We start from the raw sequence: 23,503 nt of genomic DNA, 5'->3' as shown, positions 1-23,503 counted from the left end.
ACATCAATCAACCAGCCTCCTCTGACTACCAGCCCATCCAACTTTGACAAGCCTCCTCCTCTGACGACCAGTCCATCCAACATCAATCAACCAGCCTCCTCTGACTACCAGCCCATCCAACTTTGACAAGCCTCCTCCTCTGACGACCAGTCCATCCAACATCAATCAACCAGCCTCCTCCTCTGACTACCAGTAATTCCAACATCAACCAGCCCCCTCCTCTGACTACCAGAAATCAAACATCAATCAACCAGCCTCCACCTCTGACAGCCAGCTCATCCAACATCAATCAACCAGCCTCCTCATCTGACTACCAGCCCATCCAAGATCAATCAACCAGCCTCCTCCTCTGACTACCAGCCCATCCAACATCAACCAGCCTTCTCCGACTACCAGTCCATCCAACATCAATCAACCAGCCTCCTCCTCTGACTACCAGCCCATCCAAAATATACCAACCTCCTCCTCTGACTATCAGCCCATCCAACATCAATCAACCATCCTCCTCCTCTGACAACCAGTCCATCCAACATCAATCAACCAGCCTCCTCCTCTGACAACCAGTCCATCCAACATCAGTCAACCAGCCTCCTCCTCTGACTACCAGCCCAACCAAGATCAACCAGCCTCCTCCTCTGACTATCAGCCGATCCAACATCAATCAACCAGCCTCCTCTTTTGACAACCAGCCCATCCAACATCATTTAACCAGCCTCCTCTGACAACCAGTCCATCCAACATCAATCCACCAGCCTCCTCCTCTGACTACCAGCCCATCCAACATCAATCAACCAGCCTCCTCCTCTGACTACTAGCCCATCCAACATCAATCCACCAGCCTCCTCCTCTGACTACCAGCCCATCCAACATCAATCCACCAGCCTCCTCCTCTGACTACCAGCCCATCCAACATCAACCAACCAGCCTCCTCCGACTACCAGTCCTACCAACATCAACCAGCCTCCTCGTCTGACTACCAGCCCATCCAACATCAATCAGCCAACCCTCCTCCTCTGACTTCAAGTCCATCCAACATCAATCAACCAGCCTCCTCTTCTGACTACCAGAAATCCCAAATCAATCAACCAGCCTCCTCCTCTGACAACCAGCCCATCCAACATCAATCAACCAGCCTCCTCCTCTGACTACCAGCCCATCCAACATCAACCAACCAGCCTCCTCCTCTGACTCTCAACCCGTTCCAACAACCCTTCATCCATCACACTGTCAAACAGTGTCACAACCAACAAAACAACCAACCAATCAAACAACCAACCAATCAAACAACCAACCAACCAACCAGACAACTAACCAGACTAGAAACCAGACACAGCTCACACATTAACCAAGACACAAGCTAAGTAGCACAACCAACAGCCTTGAAACAGAATAGTTATTCACAGTACGGCTCATGTGTCTCATTTCCATGATGTATAACCACAGATCAATAAGAATGCTTTTAGCAACGGTGGTGCTGGACTACAGGAGATGGGTGAGGAAGATTAGGGGTGGGAGGAAGGATGAGTGAGGAAGGATGAGGAAGGGTGAGGGAGGGAGGATTGATGAGGAAGGGTGAGGGAGGGAGGATGGATGAGTGAGGAAGGGTGAGGGAGGGAGGATGGATGAGGAAGGGTCAGGGAAGGAGGATGGATGAGGAAGGGTCAGGGAAGGAGGATGGGTGGGTGGGAGAGGGTAAGGGGGAGGGAGGATGGGTGAGGAAGGGTGAGGGAGGGAGGATGGATGAGTGAGGAAGGGTGAGGGAGGGAGGATGGATGAGGAAGGGTCAGGGAAGGAGGATGGGTGGGAGAGGGTAAGGGGGAGGGAGGATGGGTGAGGAAGGGTGAGGGAGGGAGGATGGATGAGTGAGGAAGGGTGAGGGAGGGAGGATGGATGAGTGAGGAAGGAGGAGGGAGGGAGAATGGATGAGTGAGGAAGGGTGAGGGAAGGAGGATGGATGAGGAAGGGTGAGGGAGGGAGGATGGATGAGGAAGGGTGAGGGAAGGAGAAAGGATGAGTGAGGAAGGGTGAGGGAGGGAGGAAGGAAGGATGAGTGAGGAAGGGTGAGGGAGGGAGGATGGATGAGGAAGGGTTTAGGGAAGGAGTATGGATGAGGAAGGGTGAGGGAAGAAGGATGGATGAGGAAGACTAAGGGAGGGAGGATGGGTGGGTGAGGAAGATTAAGGGAGGGAGGATGTTTGAGGAAGGGTGAGGGAAGGAGGATGGGTGGGAGAGGGTAAAGGGGGAGGGAGGATGGGTGAGGATGGATGAAGGAAGGAAAAGCTATGGGAGGGAGAGAGAGGTAGGATAAGGAAGGGTGAGGTGAGGAGGGAGAAATAATGGGAGGGAAGGAGGGATGAGTGATGGGAGAGAAGGAGGGAGGAGTGATGCCTTTCCATCAGTGAGACTAAATGCTTTCAGCCATCCAACTGTAATCTGATCACTATCTCTTCCTTGGGTGGGGCCAAGCTCTGGCTCAGAGCCAATAGGTAAGAGACAGTGAACTGTGATTGTGAAATCTTTAAGAAGATACAGTACAGGGACAAAGCATTTACAATCCTAAAACCTCAAAGCAGCTCTCAATAGTTATTCAATTAAAACCAATAGCAAAATCCCAAAAGTGCAAACCTCGCGCATCAGGTACTCCAGGCAGATTCAAGCCAACACTCAAAGGACTTTAAAGGAATTTCAAGCATCCTTTAAGTAGTCTGTGGGTGGCCAGCGGCGTCAGTTCAGCTAATGCTAGGGTATGGCTAAATGGGGTGTGTGGAAATACAGCTAACCCTAGGGTATGGCTAAATGGGGTGTGTGGAAATACAGCTAACCCTAGGGTATGACTAAATGGGGTGTGTGGAAATACAGCTAACCCTAGGGTATGGCTAAATGGGGTGTGTGGAAATACAGCTAACCCTAGGGTATGGCTAAATGGGGTGTGTGGAAATACAGCTAACCCTAGGGTATGGCTAAATGGGGTGTGTGGAAATACAGCTAACCCTAGGGTATGGCTAAATGGGGTGTGTGGAAATACAGCTAACCCTAGGGTATGGCTAAATGGGGTGTGTGGAAATACAGCTAAATCTAGGGTATGGCTAAATGGGGTGTGTGGAAATAAATGGGCTCGGGAGAGGCGAAGGTCGAGTCATGCGTCCTCTGAAACATGACCCGCCGAACCACGCTTCTTATCACCCGCCCGCTTAACCAGGAAGCCAGCTGCACCAAAGTGTCAGAGGAAACACTGTTTAACTGACGATCAAGTCAGCCTGCAGGCGCCTGCCTGGCCGCCACAAGGAGTCGCCAGAGCACGATGAGCCAAGTAAAGCCCCCTCCTGCAAACCCTCCCCTAACCCGGACGACACTGGGCCAATTGTGTGCTGCTCTATGGGACTCCCAGTCACGGGCCGGTTGTGACACAGCCTTGGAACGAACCCGGGTCTGTAGTGACGCCACACTGCGATGCAGTGCCTTAGACTGCTGCGCTACTCGGGAGGTCCATGGTCCTGTAACTTTACAGGTAGATGGTCCTGTATCTTTACAGGGAGATGGTACAGTATCTTTACAGGGAGATGGTACAGTATCTTTAAAAGGAGGATGGTACTGGGAGATGGTACAATATATTTACAGGTAGATGGTCCTGTATCTTTACAGGGAGATGGTACAGTATCTTTACAGGGAGATGGTACAGTATCTTTACAGGGAGATGGTACTGGGAGATGGTACAATATATTTACAGGTAGATGGTCCTGTATCTTTACAGGGAGATGGTCCTGTATCTTAACAGGGAGATGGTACAGTATCTTTACAGGGAGATGGTACAGTATCTTTACAGGGAGATGGTCCTGTATCTTTACAGGGAGATGGTCCTGTATCTTTACAGGGAGATGGTCCTGTATCTTTACAGGGAGATGGTCCTGTATCTTTACAGGGAGATGGTACAGTATCTTCACAGGGAGATAGTACTGTATCTTAACAGAAGGAAGGTGCAGACATGATGTAATATTAGTCATGTATTCAGTTCAGTAAATCTGATGTATCCCAGGATTTGAATCCTATACATCAGCCTGTTCAACCTGTGTGTGTGTGTGTGTGTGTGTGTGTGTGTGTGTGTGTGTGTGTGTGTGTGTGTGTGTGTGTGTGTGTATTTTAGAGTATTTTCAAATACTTTTCAAGTGTATTTTCGATTCCATTTCCTGTTGTACATCAAGCTGTCTCCCTACAGAAACAGGAGATAGACTAGTGTCCTGTCCAGGGGGTGTCCTGGTACATCAAGCTGTCTCACTACAGAAACAGGAGATAGACTAGTGTCCTGTCCAGGGGGTGTCCTGGTACATCAAGCTGCCTCACTACAGAAACAGGAGATAGACTAGTGTCCTGTCCAGGGGGTGTCCTGGTACATCAAGCTGCCTCACTACAGAAACAGGAGATAGACTAGTGTCCTGTCCAGGGGGTGTCCTGGTACATCAAGCTGCCTCACTACAGAAACAGGAGATAGACTAGTGTCCTGTCCAGGGGGTGTCCTGGTACATCAAGCTGTCTCACTACAGAAACAGGAGATAGACTAGTGTCCTGTCCAGGGGGTGTCCTGGTACATCAAGCTGCCTCACGACAGATACAGGAGATAGACACCATATAGCTGCTTCATAAACACTATATATCTGCTTCACAAACACTATATATCTGCTTCACAAACACTATATATCTGCTTCATAAACACTATATATCTGCTTCATAAACACTATATATCTGCTTCACAAACACTATATATCTGCTTCATAAACACTATATATCTGCTTCACAAACACTATATATCTGCTTCATAAACACTATATGGCTGCTTCATAAACACTATATGGCTGCTTCATAAACACGATATATCTGCTTCACAAACACTATATATCTGCTTCACAAACACTATATATCTGCTTCATAAACACTATATATCTGCTTCATAAACACGATATATCTGCTTCATAAACACGATATATCTGCTTCATAAACACGATATATCTGCTTCATAAACACGATATATCTGCTTCATAAACACGATATATCTGCTTCATAAACACGATATATCTGCTTCATAAACACGATATAGCTGCTTCACAAATAATTTCTTATAAGCAAAGTTATACCGTTTATTACCTTGTGGCAGAAGTGCTGTGTAGTAATGGCAAACACCTCTAGTCCAAGAGAAGCCCTCTTCAGTTCAGCCTGCAGAGACAGGAGCTGTCGAGCCTGGTCCTCACAGCGCTCTCTCAGCTTCTGCACCAGGGCGCGCTCACACTCCTGACCTCCGACCCCTGACCCTGAACCACCACGATCTGCTGGTCTACCCCGGACTAGAGAGAGAGGAGAGAGAGAGAGGTTATGATGGGGAGGAGAGGGGGGAGTGTGGGAAAGAGAGAGAAACAAGAGAGAAAGAAAGATAAAAAAAGACAGAGAGAGATGGAACAGTGGTAGGACTGATCACCGATAACGACAAGACAGCCTATAGGGAGGAGGTCAGAGACCTGGCCGGGTGGTGCCAGGACAACAACCTGGCTGATGATTGTGGACTACAGGAAAAGGAGGACAGAGCATGCCCTCATTCTCATCAACGGGGCTGTAGTGGAGCAGGTTGAGAGCTTCAAGTTCCTTGGTGTCCACATCACCAACAAACTATCATGGTCCAAGCACACCAAGACAGTCGTGAAGAGGGCACGACAAAACCTATTCCCCCTCAGGAGACTTAAAAGATTTGGCATGGGTCCTCAAATCCTCAAAAGGTTCTACAGCAGCACCATCGAGAGCATCCAGAGTGGTTGCATCACTGACTTGTATGGTAAGTGCTCGGCGTCCGACCGCAAGTCACTACAGAGGGTAGTGCGTACGGCCCAGTACATCACTGGGGCCAAGCTTCCTGCCATCCAGGACCTCTATACCAGGCGGTGTCAGAGGAAGGCCCAAAAAATTGTCAAAGGCTCCAGTCATCCTAGTCATTAACTGTTCTCTCCGCTACCGCACGACAAGCGGTACCGGAGCGCCAAGTCTAAGAGGCCAAGAGGCTTCTAAACAGTTTCTACCCCCCAAGCCATAAGACTCCTGAACATCTAATCAAATGGCTACCCAGACTGCTTCTCCCCCCCCCCCCCCCCCCCCCCCCCCTTCTACGTTGCTCTGATATTATCTATGCATAGGCACTTTAATAACTCTACCTACATGGACATATTACCTCAATTACCTCGACTAACCGGTGCCCCGGCACATTAACTCTGTACCGGTACCCCCTGTATATAGCCTCCACATTGACTCTGTACTGGTACCCCCTGTATATAGCCTCCATATTGACTCTGTACTGGTACCCCCTGTATATAGCCTCCACATTGACTCTGTACCGGTACCCCCTGTATATAGCCTCCACATTGACTCTGTACCGGTACCCCCTGTATATAGCCTCCACATTGACTCTGTACTGGTACCCCCTGTATATAGCCTCCACATTGACTCTGTACCGTAACACCCTGTATATAGCCTCCACATTGACTCTGTACCGGTACCCCCTGTATATAGCCTCCACATTGACTCTGTACCGGTACCCCCTGTATATAGCCTCCACATTGACTCTGTACCGGTACCCCCTGTATATAGCCTCCACATTGACTCTGTACTGGTACCCCCTGTATATAGCCTCCACATTGACTCTGTACCGTAACACCCTGTATATAGCCTCCACATTGACTCTGTACCGGTACCCCCTGTATATAGCCTCCACATTGACTCTGTACCGGTACCCCCTGTATATAGCCTCCACATTGACTCTGTACCGGTACCCCCTGTATATAGCCTCCACATTGACTCTGTACTGGTACCCCCTGTATATAGCCTCCACATTGACTCTGTACCGGTTCCCCCTGTATATAGCCTTGTGAGTAAACATTTCACTGTAAGGCCTGTTGGTTAAGGGCTTGTAAGTAAGCATTTCACTGTTGTATTCGGCACATGTGAAAAGACAGAGAGAGAGATGGAAAGACAACGAGAGAGATGGAGAGAGAGATGGAAAGAGAGAGAGATGGAGAGAGAGATGGAACGAGAGAGAGAGATGGAGAGAGAGATGGAAAGAGAGAGAGATGGAGATAGAGATGGAAAGAGATAGAGAGATGAAGACAGAGAGAGAGATCGAGAGAGAGAGAGAGATGGAAAGAGAGAGAGAGATGAAGACAGAAAGAGATGAAGACAGAGAGAGAGATGAGAGAGAGATGGAAAGAGAGAGAGAGATGGAGACAGAGAGAGAGATCGAGAGAGAGAGAGATGGAAAGGGAGAGAGAGATGAAGACAGAGAGAGATGAAGACAGAGAGAGAGATGGAAAGAGAGAGAGAGATGGAGACAGAGAGATGGAAAGAGAGAGAGAGATGGAAAGAGAGAGAGAGATGGAAAGAGAGATGGAAAGACAGAGAGATGAAGACAGAGAGAGAGATGGAGAGAGAGATGGAAAGAGAGAGAGAGATGGAGATAGAAATGGAAAGAGAGAGAGAGATGGGGATAGAGATGGAAAGAGATAGAGAGATGAAGACAAAGAGAGAGATGGAGAGAGAGATGGAAAGAGAGAGAGAGATGGAGAGAGAGATGGAAAGAGAGAGAGAGATGGAGATAGAGATGGAAAGAGAGAGAGAGATGAAGACAGAGAGAGAGATCGAGAGAGAGATGGAAAGAGAGAGAGAGATGGAAAGAGAGATGGAAAGAGATAGAGAGATGGAAAGAGAGATGGAAAGACAGAGAGAGATGAAGACAGAGAGAGAGAGATGGAGAGAGAGATGCAAAGAGATAGAGAGATGGAGAGAGAGAGAGATGGAGAGAGAGAGAGACGGAGAGAGAGATGGAAAGACAGAGAGAGATGAAGACAGAGAGAGAGAGAGAAGGAGAGAGAGATGGAAAGAGAGAGATGAGAGAGAGAGATGGAGAGAGAGATGGAAAGAGAGAGAGAGATGGAAAGAGAGAGATGAGAGAGAGATGGAAAGAGAGAGATGGAGAGAGAGATGAAGACAGAGAGAGAGATGGAGAGCGAGATGGAAGGAGAGAGAGATGAAAAAGATAAAGGCCAATTTCTATTTTTCTGTTCATCGAAAGTGTTGGAAAACTTGTCAATAATCAACTGACTGCCTTTCTTGATGTCTGTAGTATTCTCTACGGTATACAATCTGGTTTCTGCTCATGTTATGGATGTGTCACTGAAACCTTTAAGGTCCTCAATGATGTCACCATTTGAAGTAATATTGTGCTGCTATTTCTATTGACGGCCACAGCTTTTGATAGGGTAGACCATTACATTCTTGTGGGCAGGCTAAGGGGTATTGGTGTCTCTGAGGGGTCTTTGGCCTGGTTTGCTAAGTACCTCTCTCAAAGAGCGCAGTGTATAAAGTCAGAACATAATGTACCGGTATCCCCCCATGGGGAGCACCCTCAAGAGCACCCTCAAGAGCACCCATGTCTCTGTAATCTAGCATGGGTAGGATGGTCATCTGAATCAGGGTTAGTTTGGCAGCTGGGGTGAAAGAGGAGCGATTACGATGGAGGAAAACCAAGTCTAGATTTAACTTTAGACTGCAGCTTTGATATGTGCCTAGAGAAGGACAGATATGAGACATATCAGTCTAACACATAAAACACAGTCCATCATATAAAACACAGTCCGGCAGGGTGATCTTTTGACCTCATTACTGGAAGATCAGACACATGAGACATTACTTTAGTAGGGGTACACACACACACACAAACACATACACACAAACACACGCACACACACTAAAATATTGATGAAGGAAGTTGGATCATTGACTGCTTGAAGGATCCTTTGTGTATACTGTAAAGGGCATGGAAAGATCTGGAAAGATGCTATTCTCCAAAACCTCGGGATATTAATTGCATTCGAATGTATTTTCACTATGATAAAAAATGTAATGAAAGCCTGCAGCGTTATAGATATTTTGCCTGCAACCCCCCTCAAAAAATCTCTTCTCACTCTCTTTGTCCTTTTCTCTTCCCCCTCACCCCCCCCCCTCCTCCTCTGTGCTATGACATGGAATAAAGAACAACCAATCACGCTTTTATCTGAATATTCCGATTCACTTGGACATCTTCTTTATTTTATATTTAAATTATTTGACAAGTCAGTTTTAAGAAAACATCTTTGGTTGGTGAAAACATAGCTTCTTTTTTATGCTCGCTTTGAGGCAAGCAACACTGAAACATGCATGAGACCACCAGCTGCTCCAGGACGATTGTGTGATCACGCTCTCCATAGCCAATGTGAGCAAGATCTTTAAACAGGTCAACATTCAGATTACCAGGACCTGTACTCAGAGCATGCATGGACCAACTGGCAAGTGTCTTCACTGACATTTTCAACCTCTCCCTGACGACTGAGTCTGTAACATCAACATGTTTTAAGCAAATCACCTGACCACTATAGTCCCTGTGCCCAAGGAAGCGAAGGTAACCTTCCATTAATGATTACCGCCCGCATAGCACTCACGTCGGTAGCCATGAAGTGCTTTGAAAGGCTGGTCATGGCTCACATCAACACCATCATCCCGGAAACCCTAGACCCACTCCAGGTCGCATTCGGTTAAATAAAGGTGAAATAAAAAATAAAATAAAAAATACAATAAATACCGTCCCGGCAGAAGAAGTCGTGAAGGGGGCACGACAACGCCTTTTCCCCCGCAGGAGACTGAAACAATTTGGCATGTGTCAAGATTTATCATGATTTGGCATGTGTCAAGATTTATCAAGATTTGGCATGTGTCAAGATTTATCAAGATTGGCATGTGTCAAGATTTAGCAAGATTTGGCATGTGTCAAGATTTATCAAGATTTGGCATGTGTCAAGATTTATCAAGATTTGGCATTCCTGGCATCCAGGACCTATACACTGCAAGCTCAGAGAGAGAGGAGCGAGCTCAGAGAGAGAGGAGCGAGCTCAGAGAGAGAGGAGCGAGCTCAGAGAGAAAGGAGCGAGTTCAGAGAGAGAAGAGCGAGCTCAGAGAGAGAGGAGCGAGCTCAGAGAGAGAGGAGTGAGCTCAGAGAGAGAGGAGTGAGCTCAGAGAGAGAAGAGCGAGCTCAGAGAGAGAGGAGTGAGCTCAGAGAGAGAGAGCGAGCGATTCCCAAAAATTGTGAAAGAATCCAGCCACCCTAGTCATAAACTGTTCTCTCTGCTACCGCATGGCAAGTGGTACCGGAGCGCCAAGTCTAGGTCCAAAAGACTCTTCTACAGCTTCTATCGCCAAGCCATAAGACTGCTGAACAATTAATCAAATGGCCAACGGACTATTTACATTGACACCTATTTATTATCTATGCATAGTCCCTTAACCCTTACGTACATGTACATATTACTCGACTAACCTGTATCCCCGCACACTGACTCTGTACCGGTACCCCCTGTATATAGCCTCCACATTGACTCTGTACCGGTACCCCCTGTATATAGCCTCCACATTGACTCTGTACCGGTACCCCCTGTATATAGCCTCCACATTGACTCTGTACCGGTACCCCCTGTATATAGCCTCCACATTGACTCTGTACCGGTACCCCCTGTATATAGCCTCCACATTGACTCTGTACCGGTACCCCCCTGTATTTAGCCTCCACATTGACTCTGTACTGGTACCCCCTGTATTTAGCCTCCACACTGACTCGGTACCGGTACCCCCTGTATATAGCCTCCACACTGACTCTGTACCGGTACCCCCTGTATTTAGCCTCCACACTGACTCGGTACCGGTACCCCCTGTATATAGCCTCCACACTGACTCGGTACCGGTACCCCTGTATATAGCCTCCACATTGACTCTGTACCGGTACACCCTGTATTTAGCCTCCACACTGACTCTGTACCGGTACCCCCTGTATCTAGCCTCCACACTGACTCGGTACCGGTACCCCCTGTATATAGCCTCCACATTGACTCCGGTACCGGGTACCCCTGTATATAGCCTCCACATTGACTCAGTACCGGTACCCCCTGTATATAGCCTCCACATTGACTCTGTACCGGTACCCCCTGTATATAGCCTCCACATTGACTCTGTACCGGTACCCCCTGTAATATAGCCTCCACATGACTCTGGTACTGTAACACCCTGTATATAGCCTCCACATTGACTCAGTACCGGTACCCCCCTGTATATAGCCTCCACATTGACTCAGTACCGGTACCCCCTGTATATAGCCTCCACATTGACTCTGTACCGTACCCCCTGTATATAGCCTCCACACTGACTCGGTACCGGTACCCCCCTGTATATAGCCTCCACATTGACTCGGTACCGGTAACCCCCTGTATATAGCCTCCACATTGACTCAGTACCGGTACCCCCTGTTATATTTAGCCGTCCACATTGACTCTGTACCGGTACCCCCTGTACTATAGCCTCCACATTGACTCTGCTACCCGGTACCCCTGTATATAGCCTCCACATTGACTCTGTACTGTGAACACCCTGTATATAGCCTCCACATTGACTTCAGTACCGCGTACCCCTGTATATAGCCTCCACGTTGACCAGTCGCCGGTACCCCCGCTATAGTAGCCTCCACATTGACTCTGTACCGTACCCCCTGTATATAGCCTCCACATTGACTCTGTACCGGTACCCCCTGTATATAGCCTCCACATTGACTCTGTACCGGTACCCCCTGTATATAGCCTCCACATTGACTCTGTACCGGTACCCCCTGTATATAGCCTCCACATTGACTCTGTACCGTAACCCCTGTATATAGCCTCCACATTGACTCTGTACCGGTACCCCTGTATATAGCCTCCACATTGACTCTGTACCGTACCCCCTGTATATAGCCTCCACATTGACTCTGTACCGTAATACCCTGTATATAGCCTCCACATTGACTCTGTACCGGTACCCCCTGTATATAGCCTCCACATTGACTCTGTACCGTAATACCCTGTATATAGCCTCCACACTGACTCTGTACCGGTACCCCTTTATATAGCCTCCACATTGACTCTGTACCGGTACCCCCTGTATATAGCCTCCACATTGACTCTGTACCGGTACCCCCTGTATATAGCCTCCACATTGACTCTGTACCGTAACACCCTGTATATAGCCTCCACATTGACTCTGTACCGTAACACCCTGTATATAGCCTCCACATTGACTCTGTACCGTACCCCCTGTATATAGCCTCCACATTGACTCTGTACCGTAATACCCTGTATATAGCCTCCACATTGACTCTGTACCGGTACCCCCTGTATATAGCCTCCACATTGACTCTGTACCGGTACCCCCTGTATATAGCCTCCACATTGACTCTGTACCCCCTGTATATAGCCTCCACATTGACTCTGTACCGTAACACCCTGTATATAGCCTCCACATTGACTCTGTACCGTACCCCCTGTATATAGCCTCCACATTGACTCTGTACCGGTACCCCCTGTATATAGCCTCCACATTGACTCTGTACCGGTACCCCCTGTATATAGCCTCCACATTGACTCTGTACCGTACCCCCTGTATATAGCCTCCACATTGACTCTGTACCGTACCCCCTGTATATAGCCTCCACATTGACTCTGTACCGGTACCCCCTGTATATAGCCTCCACATTGACTCTGTACCGGTACCCCCTGTATATAGCCTCCACATTGACTCTGTACCGGTACCCCCTGTATATAGCCTCCACATTGACTCTGTACCGTAACACCCTGTATATAGCCTCCACATTGACTCTGTACCGTACCCCCTGTATATAGCCTCCACATTGACTCTGTACCGTACCCCCTGTATATAGCCTCCACATTGACTCTGTACCGGTACCCCCTGTATATAGCCTCCACATTGACTCTGTACCGTACCCCTGTATATAGCCTCCACATTGACTCTGTACCGGTACCCCCTGTATATAGCCTCCACATTGACTCTGTACCGTAACACCCTGTATATAGCCTCCACATTGACTCTGTACCGTACCCCTGTATATAGCCTCCACATTGACTCTGTACCGGTACCCCTGTATATAGCCTCCACATTGACTCTGTACCGTAACCCCTGTATATAGCCTCCACATTGACTCTGTACCGTACCCCCTGTATATAGCCTCCACATTGACTCTGTACCGTAATACCCTGTATATAGCCTCCACATTGACTCTGTACCGGTACCCCCTGTATATAGCCTCCACATTGACTCTGTACCGGTACCCCCTGTATATAGCCTCCACATTGACTCTGTACCGTACCCCCTGTATATAGCCTCCACATTGACTCTGTACCGTAACCCCTGTATATAGCCTCCACATTGACTCTGTACCGTACACCCTGTATATAGCCTCCACATTGACTCTGTACCGTAACACCCTGTATATAGCCTCCACATTGACTCTGTACCGTAATACCCTGTATATAGCCTCCACATTGACTCTGTACCGTACCCCCTGTATATAGCCTCCACATTGACTCTGTACCGTAATACCCTGTATATAGCCTCCACATTGACTCTGTACCGTAATACCCCTGTATATAGCCTCCACATTGACTCTGTACCGTAACCCCTGTATATAGCCTCCACATTGACTCTGTACCGTACCCCCTGTATATAGCCTCCACATTGACTCTGTACCGGTACCCCCTGTATATAGCCTCCACATTGACTCTGTACCGTACACCCTGTATATAGCCTCCACATTGACTCTGTACCGTAACCCCTGTATATAGCCTCCACATTGACTCTGTACCGTAACACCCTGTATATAGCCTCCACATTGACTCTGTACCGTACCCCCTGTATATAGCCTCCACATTGACTCTGTACCGGTACCCTGTATATAGCCTCCACATTGACTCTGTACCGTACCCCCTGTATATAGCCTCCACATTGACTCTGTACCGTACCCCCTGTATATAGCCTCCACATTGACTCTGTACCGTACCCCCTGTATATAGCCTCCACATTGACTCTGTACCGGTACCCCTGTATATAGCCTCCACATTGACTCTGTACCGTACCCCTGTATATAGCCTCCACATTGACTCTGTACCGGTACCCCCTGTATATAGCCTCCACATTGACTCTGTACCGGTACACCTGTATATAGCCTCCACATTGACTCTGTACCGTAACACCCTGTATATAGCCTCCACATTGACTCTGTACCGGTACCCCCTGTATATAGCCTCCACATTGACTCTGTACCGTAACACCCTGTATATAGCCTCCACATTGACTCTGTACCGTACCCCCTGTATATAGCCTCCACATTGACTCTGTACCGTACACCCTGTATATAGCCTCCACATTGACTCTGTACCGTAACCACCTGTATATAGCCTCCACATTGACTCTGTACCGGTACCCCTGTATATAGCCTCCACATTGACTCTGTACCGGTACACCCTGTATATAGCCTCCACATTGACTCTGTACCGTAAAACCTGTATATAGCCTCCACATTGACTCTGTACCGTAATACCCTGTATATAGCCTCCACATTGACTCTGTCCGGTACCCCACCCTGTATATAGCCTCCACATTGACTCTGTACCGTAACCCCTGTATATAGCCTCCACATTGACTCTGTACCGTAATACCCCTGTATATAGCCTCCACATTGACTCTTAAACTAACCGGTGCTCCCACATTCACCTCTGATACCGTACCCGTACCCTGTATATAGCCTCCACATTGACTCTGTACCGTAAACCCTGTATATAGCCTCCACATTGACTCTGTACCGTAATACCCTGTATATAGCCTCCACATTGACTCTGTACCGTAACCCCCTGTATATAGCCTCCACATTGACTCTGTACCGGTACCCCCCCCTGTATATAGCCCTCCACATTGACTCTGTACCGTAACACCCGTATATAGCCTCCACATTGACTCTGTACCGTACCCCTGTATATAGCCTCCACATTGACTCTGTACCGTACCCCACCCCCCTGTATATAGCCTCCACATTGACTCTGTACCGGTACCCCTGTATATAGCCCTCCACATTGACTCTGTACCGTAACACCCCTGTATATAGCCTCCACATTGACTCTGTACCGGTACCCCTGTATATAGCCTCCACATTGACTCTGTACCGGTACCCCCTGTATATAGCCTCCACATTGACTCTGTACCGTAACCCCTGTATATAGCCTCCACATTGACTCTGTACCGTAACACCCTGTATATAGCCTCCACATTGACTCTGTACCGGTACCCCTGTATATAGCCTCCACATTGACTCTGTAACCGTAATTCCCTGTATATAGCCTCCACATTGACTCTGTACCGGTACCCCTCCTGTATATAGCCTCCACATTGACTCTGTACCGGTAACACCCTGTATATAGCCTCCCACATTGACTCTGTACCGGTACCCCCTGTATATAGCCTCCACATTGACTCTGTACCGTACCACCCTGTATATAGCTCCACATTTGACTCTGTACCGGTACCCCCTGTATATGCCTCCACATTGACTCTGTACCGTACCGCGGTACCCTGTATATAGCCTCCACATTGACTCTGTACCGGTACCCCCTGTATATAGCCTCCACATTGACTCTGTAGACCGGTACATACCCCTGTATATAGCCTCCACATTGACTCTGTACCGTAACCCTGTAATATAGCCTCCACATTGACTCTGTACCGGTAACCCTGTATATAGCCTCCACATTGACTCTGTACCGGTACCCCCTGTATATAGCCTCCACATTGACTCTGTACCATACCACCTGTATATAGCCCCACATTGACTCTGTACCGTAACACCCTGTATATAGCCTCCACATTGACTCTGTACCGTAAACCCTGTATATAGCCTCCACATTGACTCTGTACCGTAATACCCCTGTATATAGCCTCCACATTGACTCTGTACCCTAACACCCTGTATATAGCCCTCCACATTGACTCTGTACCGTAACCCCTGTATATAGCTCCACATTGACTCTGTACCGTAACACCCTGTATATAGCCTCCACATTGACTCTGTACCGTACCACCTGTATATAGCCTCCACATTGACTCTGTAACGTACCACCCTGTATATAGCCTCCACATTGACTCTGTACCGTAACACCCTGTATATAGCCTCCACATTGACTCTGTACCGTAACACCCTGTATATAGCCTCCACATTGACCTGTACCGTACCACCCTGTATATAGCCTCCACATTGACTCTGTACCGTACCACCCTGTATATAGCCTCCACATTGACTCTGTACCGTACCCCCCTGTATATAGTCCTCCACATTGACTCTGTACCGGTACCCCCTGTATATAGCCTCCACATNGTACCCCCCTTATATAGCCTCCACATTGACTCTGTACCGGTACCCCCTGTATATAGCCTCCACATTGACTCTGTACCGTAATACCCTGTATATAGCCTCCACATTGACTCTGTACCGTACCCCCCTGTATATAGCCTCCACATTGACTCTGTACCGTAATACCCTGTATATAGCCTCCACATTGACTCTGTACCGGTACCCCCCCACCCCCACCATATATAGCCTCCACATTGATCTGTACCGGTAACCCCCTGTATATAGCCTCCACATTGACTCTGTACCGGTACCCCCTGTATATAGCCTCCACATTGACTCTGTACCGTAACACCCTGTATATAGCCTCCACATTCACTCTGTACCGTAACACCCTGTATATAGCCTCCACATTGACTCTGTACCGTAACACCCTGTATATAGCCTCCACATTGACTCTGTACCGTAATACCCTGTATATAGCATCCACATTTGACTCTGTACCGGTACCCCCTGTATATAGCCTCCACTTGACTCTGTACCGTAATACCCTGTATATAGCCTCCACATTGACTCTGTACCGTAATACCCTGTATATAGCCTCCACATTGACTCTGTACCTGTACCCCACCCTGTATATAGCCGTCTCCACATTGACTCTGTACCGGTACCCCCTGTATATAGCCTCCACATTGACTCTGTACCGTACCCCCACCCTGTATATAGCCTCCACATTGACTCTGTACCGTAATACCCTGTATATAGCCTCCACATTGACTCTGTACCGTAATACCCTGTATATAGCCTCCACATTGACTCTGTACCGTAACCCCCTGTATATAGCCTCCACATTGACTCTGTACCGGTACCCCCTGTATATAGCCTCCACATTGACTCTGTACCGTACACCCCCTGTATATAGCCTCCACATTGACTCTGTATCAGTACCCCCTGTATATAGCCTCCACATTGACTCTGTACCGGAACCCCCTGTGTATAGCCTCCACATTGACTCTGTACCGGTACCCTCTGTATCAGTACCCCCTGGTATATAGCCTCCCACATTGACTCTGTACCGGGTATCCCGCCCCCTGTATATAGCCTCCACATTGACTCTGTACTGGTACCCCCTGTACAAACCTTGCATTGTTATTTTTAGCGTGTTAATATTTTTAATATATATATATTTTTACTTTAGTTTAGTTAGTAAATAATTTTTTACTCTATTTTCATATCACTGCATTGGTGGTTAATTAAGAGGCTTGTAAGTAAGCATTTCTCCTCTCTCTACACCTACACTTGTAACAATTTGATTTGTTTTGATTTGAGATGCTTTCTGAAACTGGGTCCGACTGAGAAAATGCTGACCAGTATAGAGAGGTGATCTGACAGGATGGAAGTACTACAGCCATGGAACTAGGTACAGACAAGACCAGACGGAGAGCACACTACACCGGTTTTAAGGTCTCTGTACTGTAAAACATAAGAGAATGCTACAGGGTACTAACCAGACAGAGAGCACACTACAACCGGTTTTAAGGCTGCCTGTGAGTTTTATCATTCATTTAATTAAGACTCTTCTATTGGTTTTTAAATCAATCCATGACTGGGCACCCCAATACATGGTCAGACATGCTTTAAGTGATGTATCCAGTAGGTCCCTCAGGTCTTCTGGCCTTTAACTATCCCAAAGCCTAGGACCAAGAGGCTTGGAGAGGCAAGCCTTTTAACTATCCCCAAAGCCCAGGACCAGGAGGCATAGAGAGAGAGCCTTTAGTTACTATTACCACCCAGCCTCTAGTTACTATGCCCCCAGCCTCTAGTTACTATTACCCCAGCCTTTAGTTACTATTACCCAGCCTCTAGTTACTATGCCCCCAGCCTTTAGTTACTATTACCCCAGCCTTTAGTTACTATTACCCCCAGCCTTTAGTTACTTCCTTTTAACTATTGTGTGTTACCTTTATTTAACCAGGCAAGTCAGTTAAGAACAAATTCTTATTTCAATGACGGCCTGGGAACAGTGGGTTAACTGCCTGTTCAGGGGCAGAACGACAGATTTGTACCTGTCAGCTCGGGGATTTGAACTTGCAAACCTTCCGGTTACTAGTCCAACGCTCTCTACTAGGCTACCCTGCCACCCTATTCCAAAGCCTAGGACCAGGAGGCATGGAGAGACAGCCTTTAACTATCCCAAAGTCTAGGACCAAGAGGCATGGAGAGGATACCTTTTAACTATCCCAAAGCCTAGGACCAAGAGGCATGGAGAGGCAGCCTCTAGTTACTATGCCCCCAGCCTTTAGTTACTATTGCCCCAGCCTTTAGTTACTATTGCCCCAGCCTTTAGTTACTATGGCCCCCAGCCTTTAGTTACTATGCTCCCAGCCTTTAGTTACTATGGCCCCAGCCTCTAGTTACTATGCCTCCAGTCTCTGGAATAGCCTGCCAGAGAACCTGGGGGGGGTTCAGAAACTGTGGACATATTTAAAAACTGTGGACATCTTTTTAAATTTGCTTTTTCCTTGGGGGGCTTTTTAGTTGTTCAGTTATTGTTTGTTTTTTAATCTTATGTTTGTTGTGTACTAAATATTTCAGTTTTTAATTTCATAGCACATTGCACCCATGTCTGTATAAATAAAGCTTGACTTGATTCAAGCTCTCTCTGTTGCCATAACAACAACAGTCAGCACACGGGAACAGGTCATGAGGGATATGTTCTTTCTCTCTAGCCCCCCCCCCCCCCCCCTTGGTTACCTTACACACACACACACACACACACACACACACCACACCACACACACACACACACACAACACACCACACACACATATACACACACACACAGAGAGAGAGCGTAGTATGACCTGTGCACTCACCAGAGGACAGGGGTTTGGGTGAAACCATTGCGAACCGTTTAGGGGAGGAGACTGCGGATGGTACACCCCTCTGAACCTCCTTCCTAGAAGCTGAAGCATAGAACCATCCATCGTCAGGAATAGAATAGTCAACCCCCACCGTTCTGCTTTACGTTCTCCTGAATACTTCTCAACAGATGATGCACTGTTTGAGAGGAGTGCTTGTGAGTAAGTTTTTCATTCTACAGTGTATACACTATACTGTATTCTATACTGAATTCTATAACTGTATTCTATACTGTATTCTATACTGTATCTATACTGTATTCTATACTGAATTCTATACTGAATTCTATACTGTATTCTATACTGAATTCTATACTGAATTCTATACTGAATTCTATACTGTATTCTATACTGTATTCTATACTGTAATACACTATACTGTATTCTATACTGTATTCTATATTGTATTCTATACTGTATTCTATATTGTATTCTATATTGTATTCTATACTGTATAACACTATAAACTGTATTCTATACTGTATTCTATATTGTATTCTATACTGTATACACTATATCTGTATTCTATACTGTATACACTATACTGTATTCTATATTGTATTCTATAACTGTATACACTATACTGTATTCTATATTGTATTCTATACTGTATTCTATATTGTATTCTATATTGTATTCTATACTGTATACACATAACTGTATTCTATACTGTTTCTATATGTATTCTATACTGTATTCTATACTGTATTCTATATTGTATTCTATACTGTATTCTATATTGTATTCTAACTGTATTCTATACGTATTCTATACTGTATTCTATACTGTATACACTATACTGTATTCAATACTGTATTCTATATTGTATTCTATACTGTATTCTATATTGTATCTATACTGAATTCTATACTGAATTCTATACTGTATTCTATACTGAATTCTATACTGTATTCTATACTGTATTCTATACTGTATTCTATACTGGTATTCTATACTGAATTCTATACTGTATTTCTATACTGAATTCTATACTGTATTCTATACTGTATTCTATACTGTATTCTATATTGTATTCTATACTGTATTCTATATTGTATTCTATACTGTATTCTATACTGTATTCTATACTACTGTATACACTATACTGTATTCTATACTGTATTCTATATTGTATTCTATACTGTATTCTATATTGTATTCTATACTGTATTCTATACTGTATACACTATACTGTATTCTATACTGTATTCTATACTGTATTCTATACTGTATTCTATATTGTATTCTATACTGTATTCTATACTGTATTCTATACTGTATACACTATACTGTATTCTATACTGTATTCTATACTGAATTCTATACTGTATTCTATACTGTATTCTATACTGAATTCTATACTGTATTCTATACTGTATTCTATACTGTATACACTATACTGAATTCTATACTGTATTCTATACTGTATTCTATACTGAATTCTATACTGTATTCTATACTGTATTCTATACTGTATTCTATACTGTATACACTATACTGTATTCTATACTGTATTCTATACTGTATTCTATACTGTATTCTATACTGTATACACTATACTGTATTCTATACTGTATTCTATACTGTATTCTATACTGTATTCTATACTGTATTCTATACTGAATTCTATACTGTATTCTATACTGTATACACTATACTGTATTCTATACTGTATTCTATACTGAATTCTATACTGTATTCTATACTGTATTCTATACTGTATACACTATACTGTATTCTATACTGTATTCTATACTGTATTCTATACTGTATTCTATACTGTATTCTATACTGTATACACTATACTGTATTCTATACTGTATTCTATACTGTATTCTATACTGTATTCTATACTGTATTCTATACATGACAAATACACTTTGATTTTGTTATGGGAGTTTTATGAATAATGACTAAATTATGTAAATTATGTATACATTTAACAGTTTCAACTGTTCTGCCTTATTATTATACGACCATGCTGGTCATTTATGAACATTTGAACATCTTGGCCATGTTCTGTTATAATCTCCACCCGGCACAGCCAGAAGAGGACTGGCCACCCCTCATAGCCTGGTTCCTCTCTAGGTTTCTTCCTAGGTTTTGGCCTTTCTAGGGAGTTTTTCCTAGCCACCGTGCTTCTACACCTGCATTGCTTGCTGTTTGGGGTTTTAGGCTGGGTTTCTGTACAGCACTTTGAGATATCAGCTGATGTACGAAGGGCTATATAAATACAATTGATTTTGATTTGAACTTAGAACTATAACTAAACAGAATACTACTCTGTTACTGTATGAATCTTATTAGAATCATAACACTGAATATAAGGTGTGTAGTTTTAGTCAAGAATTAGAACAAGGACTTTCTCTTCCTTGTTAGAAACGAATGGAGCTATCGTCAGACTGGCTGGTATACTGTGTTCCTTACAGGACATCCTGTCTCGACCCAGGGAGGGGAGAGACCCAGGGAGGGGAGAGACCCTGGGAGGGGAGAGACCCTGGGAGGGGAGAGACCTTGGGAGGGGAGAGATCTTGGGCTAGTAGTAGATTGTTTAACAGGTGGCAGAAAATGTGAGAAGGCTTGACGAAATGTGAGGTATATAAATCGATGTACATGACATTATGACGAGAGCTCTCGGGAAATAAACGCTACTGATTAATTTTGAAACTGGTCTCTGTCCATTTTATGCAAATAAGTATCTTACAAATTCTCAGAAACTGACAGTGTTTTAATTGAATTGGTTAATGAACATATAGGAGTTAAATTCCTCTAACAGATTTGATTCCTGTCCTGTTGACTTGACCCTGTAAATACCCATCACCCTCTCTGGTACCATGTTGACTTGACCCTGTAAATACCCATCACCCTCTCTGGTACCATGTTGACTTGACCCTGTCAGTTAAATACCCATCACCCTCTCTGGTACCATGTTGACTTGACCCTGTAAATACCCATCACCCTCTCTGGTACCATGTTGACTTGACCCTGTCAGTTAAATACCCATCACTCTCTCTGGTACCATGTTGACTTGACCCTGTAAATACCCATCACCCTCTCTGGTACCATGTTGACTTGACCCTGTAAATACCCATCACCCTCTCTGGTACCATGTTGACTTGACCCTGTCAGTTAAATACCCATCACTCTCTCTGGTAACCATGTTTACTTGACCCTGTAAATACCCATCACTCTCTCTGGTATCATGTTGACTTGACCCTGTCAGCTAAATACCCATCATCCTCTCTGGTACCATGTTGACTTGACCCTGTAAATACCCATAACCCTCTCTGGTACCATGTTGACTTGACCCTGTAAATACCCATCACTCTCTCTGGTACCATGTTGACTTGACCCTGTCAGTTAAATACCCATAACTCTCTCTGGTATCATGTTGACTTGACCCTGTTAGTTAAATACCCATCACCCTCTCTGGTACCATGTCGACTTGACCGTCAGCTAAATACCCATCACCCTCTCTGGTACTATGTTGACTTGACCGTCAGCTAAATACCCATCACTCTCTCTGGTATCATGTTGACTTGACCCTGTAAATACCCATCACTCTCTCTGGTATCATGTTGACTTGACCCTGTCAGTTAAATACCCATCACTCTCTCTGGTATCATGTTGACTTGACCCTGTCAGTTAAATACCCATCACTCTCTCTGGTATCATGTTGACTTGACCCTGTCAGTTAAATACCCATAACTCTCTCTGGTACCATGTTGACTTGACCCTGTAAATACCCATAACTCTCTCTGGTACCATGTTGACTTGACCCTGTAAATACCCATCACTCTCTCTGGTACCATGTTGACTTGACCCTGTAAATACCCATAACTCTCTCTGGTACCATGTTGACTTGACCCTGTAAATACCCATCACTCTCTCTGGTACCATGTTGACTTGACCCTGTAAATACCCATCACTCTCTCTGGTACCATGTTGACTTGACCCTGTAAATACCCATAACTCTCTCTGGTACCATGTTGACTTGACCCTGTAAATACCCATAACTCTCTCTGGTATCATGTTGACTTGACCCTGTCAGTTAAATACCCATAACTCTCTCTGGTACCATGTTGACTTGACCCTGTAAATACCCATAACTCTCTCTGGTACCATGTTGACTTGACACACTGACATTGTGACCTTTCCACTTGAAATCACTTAATAGTTTATTACGACCCTTTTCTAAAACATAACTGTTTTATCTAAAGAGCTCTTCAGATAAGTAGGCAATATGTTACGTAACCAATAAGGTGAGAGAGAGAGAGAGAGAGAGAGAGAGAGAGAGAGAAAGAAAGAGAGA

General features: G+C 45.5%; 1 protein-coding gene across 1 annotated transcript in view; it reads right to left on the bottom strand.

Moving 5' to 3' along the window:
- The window catches only part of mtus2b (microtubule associated tumor suppressor candidate 2b), a 48,647-nt gene extending 29,473 nt beyond the window's left edge, over positions 1-19,174 (bottom strand). Inside the window, exons 1-2 of the mRNA XM_031791458.1 lie at positions 19,147-19,174; positions 5,137-5,372 (exon numbers count right to left, since the gene is read on the bottom strand). Coding sequence (XP_031647318.1) covers positions 5,137-5,372; positions 19,147-19,174 — 264 coding nt within the window. The remainder of the gene's footprint in view (positions 1-5,136; positions 5,373-19,146) is intronic.
- Positions 19,175-23,503: the final 4,329 nt, after the last annotated feature.

This window comes from Oncorhynchus kisutch, linkage group LG15 (genome assembly GCF_002021735.2).
Source record: "Oncorhynchus kisutch isolate 150728-3 linkage group LG15, Okis_V2, whole genome shotgun sequence".
Classification (NCBI taxonomy): Eukaryota; Metazoa; Chordata; class Actinopteri; order Salmoniformes; family Salmonidae; genus Oncorhynchus; species Oncorhynchus kisutch.
Note: the sequence above shows the minus strand (reverse complement) of the source record. Positions and strands in the feature narration are given on the sequence as shown.